The following is a 16,716-nucleotide window of genomic DNA, read 5'->3' on the forward strand; positions in this document are numbered from 1 at the left end:
AAAATTCGATGTTGTTTGATGAAATTTGGAGGCCTCTATTAGTAATCCTTTCCATACTTCCTCTTAAAGAACTATGCTTCCCAGGATTGGTGAGAAATTAGGAACAAGTATTATACAAATATAGTATATCCTCACACTTTGTGATGAGAAGGTGCTAACTGCTTTCACATCTCATGCCCACGTGTCCTAGGAAGTCATTACATGCTAAATGTTGAAAGAACATGGAAGAAGGCTTTTTATTTGCCAATTAAAAATAGCACTAGACTTTGATCCAGAAACGACCCAAGTAAATGCAGATTGATTCTACTTACAGAATGAAAGATGATCTGGATTAACTTCCAGGCATGATAGTATGGGTTCTACCAATTCAAATTGTAATGTGAGATTATATATATGAATATTTACATTTAAGAATACTATGCAGATTAAAAAGCAGAATAGCAGGGAATGAACTATATGAAGTCCTTGACTTACAACAGTTCATTTAGTGACTGTTTGAAGTTACACCACTGAAAAAAGAGACTTATGACCATTTTTCACACTTACGACCATTGCAGCATCCCCATGACCACATGATCAGAATTTTTGGCTCAACATGGTCATAAGTTGAGAACTACCTGTATTCCAGAGGTCAGATTTCTTCTTCCATATGGATTACAGGATTGATTTCCAGCCTGAAGAGGCATTATTTGTTTGATAACCACAGAGGACTTTTCTGCAACATGTTTAAATCAAGTTCAGGGATGTAAATCAAGTCAGTTAAAAAAAATCACTCTTTGGAAGTTACAACTGAGTTAAACTGTTAAGAAGCCTGCTAATCAAGTCCCTGTACAAACAAGATGCCCACTTTTGAGCTCTATACTCCATGTCTAGTCTGGTCCATATCACTGAGGGCTTGGAGTTGGACACACTAAATAGCTGGTGACCAACCTCTCTGAAGCCACTAGACCAGGGGTAGGCAACCTCGGCTCTTTTATGACTCATGGACTTCAACTCCCAGAATTCATGCTGGCTCAGGAATTCTGGGAGTTGAAGTCCATGAGTCATAAAAGAGCCGAGGTTGCCTACCCCTGCACTAGACTAACTGAATTCCGCACAGTGGAAAAGTCCCTTGTAGTGACTGCTTCCTTCCTGAATTGCTTAAATTGAACTATATATAATGAGCATCTCTTCTCTCTGTATGTGTACTGATCACACAAGGTACATTTTCAAAAACTGGGAACTGGCGACAATAATCCCAATTTAAGTTGAGTGGCAATAAAAAGGACCCAGCAAATAAAAAATCCTTCTGAGTGTGATAAAGTACATTATATACAAGACACCTAAATAAAATCAAATCTGAAAGAGATGATTGGGGGGAGGGGCACAGCGGCACAAAAATGTTTCCCTAACTGTCTCTTTGGCAGATGATAGAGAGAAAGAGAGGGAGAGAGAGAGAGAAACAGACAGATAGACTATTTCTTACCTCACAGGAAGTAATACAATGAATAGATTTTGGGCTAGGATACCATTCCAATCTTCCAGTACACACAATACTCTGAAGAGAGATAAAAAGAGTTTTGCATTAGTCAGAAGATAACAGCAAGCAATCTTTAGTTTTTTTAAAAAAATTATATCTTATATATATCTTATTTCGCCAAAGATCTATTACATTCTATACAGTGTTAAAGATTTTGTGCAACTGGGTTTACAAATTCTATACACAATCTCCTATTTGGTAAAAAAAAATGATTCCAGATAATTTTAAGATTTGCATCATCCTTCTAAAAAAAACTTGATTTGTAAACATTATACAGTATTTGTAGGCTTATATTTGAAAGATATTAATAAAGATTTGATTTTTGAACCTACCAATTCCCACAAAATAAAGAAAGAAAATATTATTATTCTTAACTAGCTTCAAAGCATGCCTATATGTTTTGGTAAGTACTGTAGAAGCATTTACATTAATTTACATCACTCCTATTATATCAAGGCTACTCTCTATATAGTGGGAAATAGGTAGTGAAATATTTCCAAGCAGATTAAGTTCTGAGATAAGAAAAAGAACCATAGTTAAAAGTACTTTATACTATTCACTATTTCCATATTTTTCTATACTTAAAAAGCATCCTTGCTTTTTAAGCATCCTTGTTTTTACCATCTCCATTTACTTTTTTATATATTGTCCTTTCTTCTTTGGAATTTTCTGTTTTTGAGGATCTCATGAACTCCTTCCAACCACAACTTTTTCAGTCTTCCCCATCTTTATAATTTAATCTCTATTCATTTGCTCTATATGAAGAATCCCTCTCAATAGGCTTCCTTCAAACTGTATACCCTTCTGTATTTCATTCTCATTCACTCAACATTAATTCATTCTTGATTATTTGTCACACACATTTCTGAAGCACCCCGTTCTCAGTGTATTCAACTTATTTCAGGGTTTCTCTTGACAGACCCAGCTTGTTCCCATGTAATAAAATGAACAAAAGTAAACTCACATACATAACTATTTTTGCTTCTTTGAATAAAGTATAAGTACATTTAGATTACTGCGTTTGTAGTTGATGACTCCAGTTGGCAGATTTCAGTCTGCTTGACCCTAATCAATCTAGCCCAGGTCCCTAATCCACTTCATTGTTCTTCCTACCTCACCCTGATCTGTATGGCAGATACCTCTTGGAGACAATGACTCAACAATGCCATTAAAGTTCACAGAATATCCAGTCGACCATCAAGTCGAAGAAGAGAAGTGATTTGAAAATTTACAGAAGGATCAAGAAATGAACAAAAAGAGAATTATGTTAAGTGACAGCTTCTGGCAATGGGAATAATTTAGTTTCACAATAACAAAACCTCCTCCCTATATTAATCTCCTTTCTGTTTCCCTATTCCCAGGAGAATACTTTTATGTAGTAAGGGGTTTTCAGCTGGAAGGCAAAACATTACACAAAAAATCAACAATGGGAGAAAATCAACTCAAGAGCATTCCACTTCAGAATTTCAGGCCTTAAAGGGCGTAGTAGATACCTTCTTCCCGTTTGAACATAACCGGCAGCACATTTGTAGAGTTTATATAATATAACACACAATAGTGTCTAAAGGAATGAATCTTCGATAATCCTGAAAATTCCCATGAGGAGAAATATAATCTTGGGTGGTAATTCAACTCCATAATAACACAACTTGGTTTTATTTTAAATGTTTTAAATGCCAGCCATATTTCTTCATTTTCAGGCAAACTCAATTAGATGAAACAACAGAATTATAATATCTGAGGTATTTTAGCCATTCCACTGAGAGGGATAAGAGTGCAACTAGAAAAAAGCTAAACATCAGAGTGAGAGATTCAGAATAACAAAGCCAGGGTGTATCATGATAACTTAGAATGCTGACAAATAATCCACAGATGTTTGCAGACTATTTTTTTTCCCTTTTTTTTCTGTACCTATGCTTGTCTTCTTCCCAGAAAGAGCTTGAAAGAATGCCAGGCAAAGACTCAAATAGTCTACCTTCCCAAGCATCAACCAAGCATGAAAAACGTTGGATATGTCTACATTCCTTATTTAAAAAACATAATTAAGTGAAGTTCTTAAAACTATATTCCAATTGTTTCCAGCCATTAATACTTCATTGTTGTCTTTTCCCACTGCTAGTCTGGTTGGATACTTGTTCCATAATAACTTCATCATCGGTTATAAAAAGCAATGATTTCAAAGCACTATATTGCCAGTAGAGTTAGTAGTCTATTTATTACACTTATTTATCACATTTAGAAACCACCCATCTCCCTCACAGGGGGGCTGTAATGTTTTGACTTTCCCATGACATTTCAATGGAGCACAATCTTTCACATATTCACTGCATCAGCCGTGGTCCAGCTGTCATGTCATGTTTTGTTAGAGAACAGCAAGCAGATAATCAATGAAGCTTATTAAACACCAATACGTGAGTGCAGATAATGTGGGATGACGCAAAAGCAGAGGGAATGGCCATGAAGGGCAGGAGGAAGAGCCACTACCAAGGCAATGGTCAGATAAAAGGGGCTTGAGCCTGGGCCAAGAAAATAATATGAGAAAAAGTCTCAAACAAGATCCAGGTTCACATGGAGATAAAGTAAGGGAGTGGGGGGGGGTCACATTTGGTTCTGTTACAAGACTCCATTACTAGAGCTGTTAAAACAGTAGCCCTGATCTATATGTCATGGGTTCCTTAGTTAGGTCTAGTTTGTTGCGATGTCATTACTCTTGCAAGTCAAAAACAGGACAGGAAATTTATTTTTTTATCTATTACATTTGTTTGCTGCCCATCTGACCACGAGATAACAGCAACGTTAGAATAGAATAGAGCTGGAAGGGACCTTGGAGGTCTTCTAGTCCAGCCCCTCGCTTAAGCAGGAGAACCTATGCCATCTCAGACAAGTGACTGTCCAGTCTCTTCTTAAAAACCTCCAGTGATGGAGTGCCCACAATTTCTGGGGGCAAGCTGTTCCACTGGTTAATTGGTTGTTATCAATACTTTATGGCCAAATCTACCCTTTGCAGCTAACAGCTAAGTCATTTTCAAACACGAGGCCTAGATTGGAGTTCTTAAAAGGGGAAACAATAATCTACATTCTCTCCAGGTAAAAATGCAGCTTTGATTTTCCATTCCATGATGACTGTGATAATGAAACCTCCTTTTTTAAAAATATTCAAAATGTTAGAATCCCAAAAAAGGAACTTCTAAGTAAGCACGGAGAAAAAGCTTGCCCGTTTAATTAGAAATCCAAGCTTCAGCCAGAGGAAGGAGGACAATGAGTCTTGCACATCATAACTCTTTAAGCTCTTTCAAAAATAACTTCCTTTTCTGTGGGTTTTTTTTTTTTTTTGCTCAGAGTCATACTCACTCCTCACTCATAGCTTTCCCACTGAAACTGGACTATAAGATGGAAATGTTCACTGAAGAAACTGTAACCTTAGATCAGTGCTTTCCACAGTTCTAGGTAAACAGACTAATATAATAATAATAATAATAATAATAATAATAATAATAATAATAATAGTAATAATAACAACAACAACAATAATAAGTTGGAAGGGACCTTGGAGGTCATCTAGTCCAACCCCCTGCTAAGGCAGGAAACCCTATACCATTTCAGACAAATGGCTCTCCAGTCTCTTCTTAAAAACTTCCAGTGTTGGAGCATTCACCGCTTCTGGAGGCAGGTTGTTCCACTGGTTAATTGTTCTAACTGTCAGGAAGTTTCTCCTTAGTTCTAGGTTGCTTCTCTCCTTGACTAGTTTCCATCCGTTGCTTCTTGTCCTGCTTTCAGGTGCTTTGGAGAATAGCTTGACTCCCTCTTCTTTGTGGTAGCCCCTGAGATATTGGAACACTGCTATCATGTCCCCCCTCACCCTTCTCTTCATTAAACTACACATACCCAATTCCAGCAACTGTTCCAGATATGTTTTAGCCTCCAGCCCCCCGATCATCTTTGTTGCTCTTCTCTGTACTCTTTCTAGAGTCTCGACATCTTTTTATATTTTTATATTTCACTTTCAAAGTTGCAGCACTTCCACTTCTTTTTACCTGGACTTTGGTAGGTTTCGATCTGTGGTCCATGGTATCAGCAGTGACATTTTCAGGCAATATCACAGGATCTCTCGGTAGGAACAGACAGGAAGGTTTGCATGTAGCTCCTGGCACAGGGGAAAAAAAAGAGAAGTAGCAGATTATAATTTCCATCGAGAAATGTGCAAATTGCATGGTCTTCCATAAGGATTTGCACGATCTCCAATTTGAGAACATAAAATGATATACTGCTCTGCTACTTAACAAAACTTCATTCATCAACAATTGCGATAATCTTTTAATTACAAAAGAAGAAGAGAAAGTCTAGATTGTTTGGTTGGGACTTATGTATATAAGGATGCTATTTTCTCTGCTCTACCCCGACAGTTGTCCCCTGCCACATTGCCCTGTGTCTTTGGCCTCCTACAATTTTTTACATTTGATAATCTGGAAGAAGTAAATCTTTAAGCAAAAAAAGTGCTGCTTTTCAAAAGATACACATGCACAATATTATCTCCTCATTCCCTCTCCCCACCCATCCTATATAATTCCATGTGTGAACATGCTCTGTTCTTTGGCTCCTGAAACCCCAAAAGACTTTACAAGCCTTTGGAAGCCCCATGTGAACAGGCGCCATTCTTTAGAAGTTAAAATGGAAGAGTTTTGTTTTGAAACAATGATAAGAAGAAAATTACCTCTGTGACTTTTGTTTTTAAAAAATCAGGGAAGATTTATAAGATTGGCATGTTTGACTGAGATTAAAAGCAGAAATAGTTACATGTTACTGGATTTTTGCTGACAAAGATTGGTAGACGTAGCATTTTGATTTTACAGTACTTAAGAGATGAGCTATGAGGAGAATAGAGTTTATTTTATTCCTTTTTTGTAAAGATAGTGATAAGCTATTAAAATTGTTTTTATTAGCTGTGAAGTTAGTTCTTTTTCTTCTTTCCCCCTTGTTACCCCCTTGCTCCCCCCCCACAAACACTTTTGCAGTTTTCTGCTTGTAGTTTTTATTGACTTATACTCTTTTCATGTATAACTCTTAATAAAAATTTTGGAAAATAAGAATTAATCTATGTACTCAGAGGAACTCCATCTTTAATGCAGATTAAGTAATTTAATATTACAAAAGTTTAAGGGGAGGACTAACTTCTAGATTTCCTTTATCTAAATTATGGACATGATGAGTAGCTTTAATTTTATAGACATTCAGCTTTATTAGTGGGTATAGTACTTATTGACTTTCATTTCTTTGGAATGTAAGTAGTCAAGATCATCACTCTCTCTGGATACAATGGACCTGATATTCCTTCTTAGGCAAAATTCTAACTGTAACTTGAGCATGAAAGGCTGCAAAGCAGTCATGGAAGACCTTGGTACAGAAACAAAATGTTGATCTCATTCAGATGAGAACCGATGGGAAATAAGAGAGTTCTATTTGCCATTATTCTATCCGTGAGAATCTGTTTTTATTATTCTATCTGTTAGAATTTTTTATTATTGTATCTGTTAGAATCTATCTGTTATATTCTCTATCTGTTAGAATAACAGATAGATCTGTTATTCTAACAGATAGGAAGCAGCAGATGAAGAAAGGTAAAAATCACATTGAATACCCATTCAATTAGCCCAGGGTCCTCCCAGGGCTGTGTGCTCTCTCCATCACTCTTTTCTCTCTATGTCAATGACTGCAACTCAAAAGATCCCTCTATTAAAGTACTAAAGTTTGCAGATGGTACAACAGTGATTGGTCTCATTTGAGATGGTGATGAATCTGCATACAGACAGAAAGTTGAACAAATGGCCCTGTGATGCAGCTGAACAATCTAGAACTGAAAGACTTAAAACTGTAGAGATGATAGTAGATTTTAGGAGGAACCCTCCCGTTCTATCGCCTCTTACAATATTAGCAACACAGTATCAACAGTAGAGACCTTCAGATTTCTGGATTGTATAATCTCCCAGGACTTAAAATGGACACCTAATATTAGAACTGCCATTAAAAAGGCACAACAAAGAATGTTCTTCCTGTGTCAACTCAGAAAGCTCAGACTGCCCAAGGAGCTGACAATACAGTTCGACAGAGGAATGATTAAGTCTGTCATCTGTACCTCAATAACTGTCTGATTTGGTAGAGAAATTGAACAGGACAGGTACAGACTTCAACGGATAGTTAGGACTGCAGAAAAAAACACAACTGCAACCAGCCTGTCTTGCATTGAGGACCAGTCTAGTCTATGAGCCAGAAGGAGAACTGTGAAAATATTTGCAGGCCCCTCACCTCCTGCTCATAAATTGCTTCAACTTCTCCCCACAATTAGACACAAAGACAGTTTTTTCCTCCATGCCATCACTCTGCTAAACACCTATTTCCAACAGCACTATCTTATGCCTAAGGATATCTAACCATGTACTAGGGTTGTATTACTATTATCCTTCAAATCTTTCCTATTATCTGCTCCTATTGGTATCTTATGACTATCGCTTTGTTGGTTATCTCTTATGGTTTATAATTGTATCTTATGATTTATGATTTATCACTTTGTTGCTTGTATGTGTACTGAGAGTTTATGCACCAGAAACAAATTCCTTGTGTGCCCAATCACACTTGGCCAATAAAGAATATTCTATTCTGTTCTGTTCTGTTCTGTTCTGTTCTATTCTATGATAAATATATGCTACCATAAATATATGGTAACTTTAGCTTTAAAATCTGTTACTAGAAAAGTAATTAAAACTGTGCAATGACAGTATCTTCAATTAAAACTTTTTTTTATTTCACAGTTTGATACAGATACATTAGCTTCATGTACAGCTCCTGATTTATTATCAATATGAAGAAGCATTTTAAATTATTCAAAGTCTAAAGTATTTTTAACAGGCAATCAAGTCTTGGATATATATCAGTTACATGCAAAGAATGGAATTAGCCTACATTAAAAATCTGTGGTTAATGGTCCTAAAGACTATTAAATATCACAGAGTATAGGTTTCAATGCTATTTATTGGAACTATTCATTTTTGTCAACTTCAATTTCAGCAGTTTAAAACATATAGAACCATGGCTAGAAAAATACCAACACATAATCATTGCATGGCATTACCCAGAAGTCAGTTAATCAATGTTAAGTTTGTTATGATCTTAAGATTAATACAACAGAGGTTTCTTTACATTCTTTCAGCATACCCCAAAGAATGTTTTAAAAGGGTTGGCTATTGATTTCATTATGTTGGATACTCTGTTGCTTTTCTGATTCCATTAACTATATCTTTACTGACATAATGGCAAAACTGATCAATATTTTATTGGATCAAGACTTAATGATTAAAAACAGAATTTTTTTCTACATTTTCCCTTTTGTTTTTATTTTTCTTTCGTCCTCTTTTTGTAAACAAAACAGAGATTCACCATTTTTTATGGCTATAGTGCTAGTCTTCTTTCCCAAAGTCACTTTCTGATAACTTAACAAATCACAGCAAGCTTCTCAACTTTATTAATCTTTCCAGTCTTTATGAATAATGAATTCCTCTTTTATATCTAAGACACTTCTGCATGTACTAATCTGGAAAAGCCTCTTCAGGGATAGGGAGATGTTTTCTCATCAGCTTAATCTCAGTGGAAGAAAATCCAGAGGTTTAACACTATTTGATTTAAGAATACAGTTTACAGTTGCGATTGTAATGTTAAGGATTAGGCTGTGCACCTCTTTGCATATTATTTATTTTTTCCTTTTGAGAATTATGCCATTTTTTCTATCCACAACTCCTTCCATTCTTTCTGACTTCCAGAGTAAATATTTAATATGAATCAAATAGAAAAATATATTTTTGCTGCTTGTCTTTGGGACCTACTTATACCTGAATGTTACACTAGAAAAGAAAATACTTGTTTCTATTGTGATTGCTCTGCTGTTTGTGTTAATGCCCTACTGATATTAAGATGTTTTTAAAATATAAATCTCTAAGCAGAATATTTGATTTTAAAACAGCAGAAGAAAGCTCAATAGAAAGAAAACTGAGATAGGCTACAAATATTTATTTAATTAATTAATTTATATGCTGCCCACCTGGCAGTGATGTAAAATATAAACAGTAGGCACCCTTAATTTAAAAAATGATTAAAAATTGAAGCTTTAAATATAGCCCGTTCCACAAATCTGCAAACAACTTGATAGGATAATTTAGGTGAATGGGATGATCAGAAACTGTTCACCTTACCAATTCCATAACCTTGCTCACACTTGTATTCCACTGAATTAAGCTCCTGCGGCAATGTGCATTGTCCCTGAAGTTCTTCACACAATTTAAATTCCTCTGTCCACAAGCCATTTTTAGTGCAAAGAATGGGAAGCTGAAACATAAAAGAAACAGATTAATTCATGAACTGTACAGAATTTAAAGTCCCTCTTTGTTACCATATTCACTACAGTTAATGTCGTCCACATAGGTTACATTAATGATTATAACTTCAGTTGAATGCTGTGATTCCCAGCTGATCTCAAGCCAACTGCAAAAATGTTGGTTCCTTCCTTCTGCTCACACACACACACACACACACACACACACACACACAAACCAGTATCCAGAGTACATTTAAGTAATTTTGTGATCTTTACAAGAGTTTGGCAGTCTGGGTCAGTGTTCAGATGCTGATTTCAGACATAATATTGTCCCTCTTTTTAGGAATATCAGTTTGCCATGGTATTTACTCAAAGTCTCTCAAATATCTAATGTAAGATTTTTGAACAAGTGTAATGTATTCTTCAGTCTTCCAACACACATACAGATGTAATCCATGGAGATTTAACATTTACTATGAATTCAAAATCAAAGAAACTGATTCAAAATGTAGGCAGTCTTTCTTTAGTGACCACAAAATGGAACTGACAACTCCATCACTAAGTGAAATGGTTGCTAAGTGGAAAATCATGTGTCTGAAGCTCTAATTTCATTTTCCTCACCCACCACAATGGGATAATTAGCAAGAGTGTATTTACATTCATTGGAGAGGAAGAAATTACAAGAGATTAAGCAGGCACACAATGGAAAATACACACACATCAAAAGTAATGCACTGGCATTGGCAGCCATAAGTGCACTACACAGACAGTTCAGTGTAGTCCCCATTGTATGTCTGCTTACTCTCTTGTAATCCCTTCCTCTACAATCTTTCAATTTTGGAAAAGGAGGGGAGAAAAAAACCTCAAGTGATCTTTGTAAGCAATCTTTCCTGTGTCTGAACTGTTTTGGGGATTTTGCACTCCATCCCCCAGGAAAGCAGTGTGATTGGAGGGGTTACAGAACAAGTGGTCACACAATGGGGAATATACTGGGCTGTCTGAATTTATTTTATTTATTTTTTATTTTAATTGCATTTATATCCTACCCTTCTCCGAAGACTCAGGGCGGCTTACAAGCTTAGCAGTAGCCTTCATTCTATGTATATGCCTGCTTATTTGCAGATCCCAGCCTCAAGGACCACCTTTTGATGTGTATTACCCATTGTGTGCCTGCTTACTCTCTTGTGATTCCTTCCTTCCTTCCTTCCTTCCTTCCTTCCTTCCTTCCTTCCTTCCTTCCTTCCTTCCTTCCTTCCTATCTCTCTGATCTACAAGGGGGAGGAGGGGGAAACAAAGAAAACAACATGTCAGGCGCAGGTCAGTGTCATAAATTTGAATGGCTGCTGAATGGGTAAGCAAGGACTACTGGTATTTTACACTCGTTAATGAGTAATACAATGGCATGATTTTTTTATAAGAAATTCATGGAAGTTGCAGGAAAATAAAAACTTAGGGACAGGCCCAGTTACTCATTCTCTTTTTATTACACAATAAAACCAAATTCAAGAGATGCCAACAAACAGGGCAAAATATGGCAATCAACATTTGGTAAAACTGAAGCTGGACCTGCCATATGGATCAAGATTCAGCCTCACAACCCAATCTGGCCTATTTTCAAACTGACCACAAAGTTGTTTTTACCGTCTTACTCTGTGGACCACAGCTAAGAACACACTGACTGTCAAGCTCAAAGCCATTGGTGCAGTTGTACATCCCTTCAAAGACTGGTGGGGGTGGTTTACAAACCACAGGAATGCAGCTCCCTTCCTCCCAGAAGCCAGTTTCAAGGCAGTGGATATTCAAAAATGTTCTGGGGATTTAAGAACAAAAGAGAAAGTGGTTACTTTATGGCATCTCTGTATCAAAACAGCTCCCAAAATTAAGCCATTCACAGTATTTTGTGGTGACTTTTGGGATTCACACTGCAGTCTTCTGTTGATCAAATACTACAAATTACCCTGTGGAGTCCACCTTCTCCTCCCCTCTTCTATCTAGACAGGTTACTTCAGGCAAGTAGACAAAAATATCTTAGAATCTGCATCTCGGGGGCCCTTCTTTCCTGTGGTTTCTCTCCTTTTTTTCAGCTCTGTTAAGAAATTACACAGCCTCCAAGGATGTGTTCTGGACATAGCTGTTTACTTCTGAAAGATACTGCTGTACTGCCACACCATAACCAACCAAACAGCCTATTTATTTTTATTCCACACTTCATTTGCAAAGCACAGGTCTCTTCTGATAACTAAGGTTATTTTTCCACATTTGTAAGCTGTCTGAGTAAACAGCAACTGGAGAATTTGGAACATGTCTTTGCACTGCAGCCCTTTTGATGGAAAATAGAAACCAGCATGTTTATCAAACTCCATAGGTGCACAGCACACCTTTTCAGACATTTTGATATAAGTAATAGCATGCTATCATAAAGTACATGGGAGTGACAGGAATAAGGTTAGAACTTGTCCTGAAAAATGAACTTTATCAGTAAAATAAATACAAGTTTATCTGCAAAGTGACTTAAGTCTTAGCCAAGAAAATAAAAGAAAGGACGAAGTGGATATGCTACAGATGCATGCTGATGCTTCAGCATTCTGCAAAAAGATGAAGAAACATGAGAAATTAGAAAGCAAAAGGAGAAAAGAAAGAAAAAATGGTAATGGAAAATGAGCAAGATAATCACAATTGTCTACTACTACTACTACTACTACTACTACTACTAATAATAATAATAATAATAATAATAATAATAATAATAATAATAATAACAATAACAATAATAATAATAATAATAATAATAATAATGTTGGAAGGGACCTTGGAGGTCATCTAGTCCAACCCCCTGCTCAGGCAGGAAACCTTATACCATTTCAGACAAATGGCTGTCCAGTCTCTTCTTAAAAACCTCTAGTGTTGGAGCATTCACCACCTCTGGAGGCAGGTTGTTCCACTGGTTAATTGTTTTAACTGTCAGGAAGTTTCTCCTTAGTTCTAGGTTGCTTCTCTCCTTGACTAGTTTCCATCCGTTGCTTCTTGTCCTGCTTTCAGGTGCTTTGGAGAATAGCTTGACTCCCTCTTCTTTGTGGTAGCCCCTGAGATATTGGAACACTGCTATCATGTCACCCCTCATTCTTCTCTTCGTTAAACTACACATACCCAATTCCAGCAACCGTTCCGTATATGTTTTGGCCTCCTTGTGATTCATTTGAAAACATACCACAGAGAGGGGAAACAAGGATATTTAGCATGTGAAGGCATCTAAATAGCAACATAATGGAAGCACAAATTTGTGCTGGCAGAGATTTACCAGGCAGAGAGCACTGAAAGACTTGAATGCCCAAACTGAGCATTCCAAAACTCATTCAGATTCTGTGTCAGCCAGTAAGGCTATTGTCCTAAAATCACACTGAGTTCAGAGCTCCATTATCTGTTCATGTGCTAAACAAAAAAATTAAAAGCCTTTCAAAACCAGAAACTTGGGTGAAAAACAAACTGTCTACTTTTTCTGAATAGTAGGGAAATATATCCTCCCCCCCAAGAACTTATGGGAAGGTCAAACAAGAGTGTTGTGCTCTTGGTAGCAAAATTAATACACAAAATTAAGATATCAATTATAGTAGGATGTGAGAGAAAAAATGGCTTTAGCTCTACAAAGAGATTTTAGGCTGGCATAAAAGAAGGGAACCTGAAGCATAAACGTTGTGCAAATCTCCAGAGTTGATATAAAATTTGCTGCCATAATGTAATGTTTAATGTAACTGCAAAGGGACATCAAGTACATGGAAACACTAAAGTTAAATAAGTTTTAATTCAGTCCAGCTATTTAGGACTGAAAATTCTTAGTATGTTACTCAGAAGCACAAAACAATGTATCAGAAAAATGCTAATTTTTCATTGGCACTTTGGAAATTAGCAAACCAACAATGTCTGGTTAACTTGAAATTTATATTCTAACAGCACATTTTGATGCATAGTTATTTTAAACAGCAGAAACCCTTTATTGTGCTAGAGAATTTTACTTACAAACATCTGTGCAATCTGTAGTTGTGATCTGCATGATTACTCTGAACTTGCATTCTGATACTTTTGCAAAATGTGGATTGATTTTATTTTAAGCAAAGAATATACAGGTTCCAACACAGAAGTACCACACCTTAAACACTGCAATCTTTGCGGAATGGGTTGGCATAATCAAATGTTATAATCATACCTAACAAATCAAAATAAATCAAATGTTATAATCATACCTACCAAATCAAAATAAATTATTTTGAAGTTATACTATAATTTAGAAAACAGAACTATACACACCTGAGCATCAACTTTTTGACTCTGATCAAAGCATTATTTTGGGGGGGGGAGGAATATCACCCATTGAGTTGTACAGATGCATGATTATTTAGCCAGGAGTACAGCCAGCTATCTTGTGCCCCAATGTTCCCTTATAATGCCAAAGAATGTTTGCTTGCCCTGTTTCAGCCTCAGGCTTCTCCAGGCTCTCATAGTCTCTCCCACAAGGAAACAATTCCACTTTGCAACTTCCCTAACAAGGCCCCCTTCTCTGATTCATATTCAAATCCATTTGGAAACATACAGCCATTTCCTGTGCCCCTTTCTCTTCATCATCCTGAAACTGTACAGTTCTGGCTTGGCACAGAGGCCTTTGTGAAGTTACTCTCTCCAGCCCTTTGTCATTTTTGTGGCTTTTCTCTGAATTCTGTCCAGCATGTTAATATCTCTCTGGTCAAGAAAAAAGGTTCTGTTGCCAGAAAATGAAAAATAAAAAATACAGGAACAACAACTTGTGCTGCTGAAACAATATTGCTTTACTTTATACTAAGAAAAGGGGTGGGAAAGTTGTCCGTTCACTCTCTTAGTCTTGTCAAAGTCTTATATAATGCATTACTGAGGAGGACAGCCCAGAAGCACTCTGACCTGGTGAAGGCCTGGCTATGAAGCCCTCAAAGATGATAATAAGCAGCAGCTCTTTAGTGGATGTAATTAAAGACATCTGCTCACTGACTATATAACCATCTTCAGATAGTTTCCTAAACTATGGTTTCTGAAGAGCAATAAGCAACAGTTTCTGTTATTATAAAGCTAACTTCTAGCATTAATAAACATGGTAGTTATTAAGCATAAAATGTAAAAAAATAGGTATTTTAAGAGAAACCTACTTTTGCTTTTTGCCTTTTAATAATTTACACTATTAAAACAACTGATCTCTTCCTATTTTGAATTGTCACCTGGCAGGTACTAGAGGCCTTCCTCTGGGCACAAAGCAGGAGATTCTGTGATTCTTGCAAGTTGATGAAAGCCAGTAGCAAATGTATTTTGCTCTAGCTGTTAATCTTGTCTTTTAAGATTAAAACCTATGCAATCACTGCAAGTGTCCTTTCATGAGCTACATAATTTGTTGTATTATTTTTTTTAAAAAAACTGGAAACTACAGATTTATCATTGCCTCTCTTTGGTATAAATAAGTATAGGCAATGGAAGTAGAAAATAGAAACACATAAATAAAATCATTCCTGGCACAACTTGCCTGCTCCATTGCTTGCTGCTTACTTACCCTTTGAATTTCAGATACAAGAACATCCCTTTATTCCATTTACAGATTTAGATCTTGGTATAGGACCCATGTGGGGTCTATTATGGATATACCGTAAAAGAAGAAACATAATCTGTCTTTGAATTCTAGTTAGTTTATTGGATGTCAGTTAGTTTAATTACTTCTGCTAATAAAAGAACTAAGCAATAGCAGGTGATAACAGATGGCAAGTTGTATCATGAATAATAAACACCAAATACTCAGCACATATGATTTACCATTATATTCAACTATTTCTTCTGCTCTGAGATGTGACCGAAGCTTATAAAATATGATTGTGAATACATGTTTTTAATGAAACATGGGAAACATGTCAAGTTTATCTATTTAATTGTTTTTCAGCAGCTTTTTTCTAGTGGGCTGTCAAAACCAGGCTTTGAAGAGACAGAGGAGATACTTATGTGAATAGAGAGATTTTAATCCTCCTATTGCATAAAGCCAATACATAAATTCCTAATGAAATATAATTGGCAGGACCTTCAAGACAGAAAAAAGGAATTAATTCACCACTCCATTGATCTACTGAAATTGTAGATGTAGTCATAACCACTGGCTTAAAAGTTTTTTACACATTTATAAAAAAAACAACTCAGTCTCTGTTCCTTAGGCTAGGTGTTACAGAATCTGTCAAGACATATGAAAGACACAGGAAAGCAATTGCTTTGCTAAGCTCCTGAAGGGTATAGGACACGGCATTCGTTTTAATCTGGCAATCCAGATTTTAAAATTCTTTAGCATGTTCTCAGCACCAAATACTAGCTAAGAAGAAATAATTTTATATTGCACTGTGAAAATTTCAAAATATATTATTGGCCACTTTGGAAAATAACATGCTTGATTAGTTGTATCTCCAGTAAAAGCACACAAGAGGGAGACATGGAGTTACCAAAAAACAAATCCTTTCCACGTGTGCACTGGTTTTTATTTTATTTTTTTTTCATCTATATGCAGCAACATCACGCAGCACTATGGGGGGAAATGATTTCTGTGCACTTACATCTTACAGATAGTAAGCATTTCACAATGGGAGTAAAACAGAAGGTAGGGAAATTCAGCAGGTAGGAGTGGAGAGGTTTTACAAGTTTCATTAAAAAATTAGGAAAACTAGAAAGCAACTTATTTGAAACACTTTTTCTGGAGATGGGATGTCACCACTAGTTGACTCTGTAGTTCTTTCCTCATGCTGTTTCCATAACAATGAAACATCAAAGAAGACAAACGGACACTGATATATGT

The 16,716-nt window shown here is 36.3% G+C and overlaps 1 protein-coding gene across 1 annotated transcript in view; it reads right to left on the reverse strand.

Annotated features, from left to right (window-relative positions):
- PAPPA2 (pappalysin 2) overlaps positions 1–16,716 on the reverse strand; it is a gene marked incomplete at both ends in the record, with an annotated part of 159,355 nt that overhangs the window by 14,623 nt on the left and 128,016 nt on the right. The window contains 4 exons of the mRNA XM_083357379.1: positions 1,466–1,537; positions 5,554–5,663; positions 9,757–9,889; positions 11,520–11,688. Coding sequence (XP_083213505.1) covers positions 1,466–1,537; positions 5,554–5,663; positions 9,757–9,889; positions 11,520–11,688 — 484 coding nt within the window. The remainder of the gene's footprint in view (positions 1–1,465; positions 1,538–5,553; positions 5,664–9,756; positions 9,890–11,519; positions 11,689–16,716) is intronic.

This window comes from Vipera ursinii (assembly GCF_947247035.1).
Source record: "Vipera ursinii genome assembly, chromosome: 3".
In the NCBI taxonomy this organism is placed as follows: domain Eukaryota; kingdom Metazoa; phylum Chordata; class Lepidosauria; order Squamata; family Viperidae; genus Vipera; species Vipera ursinii.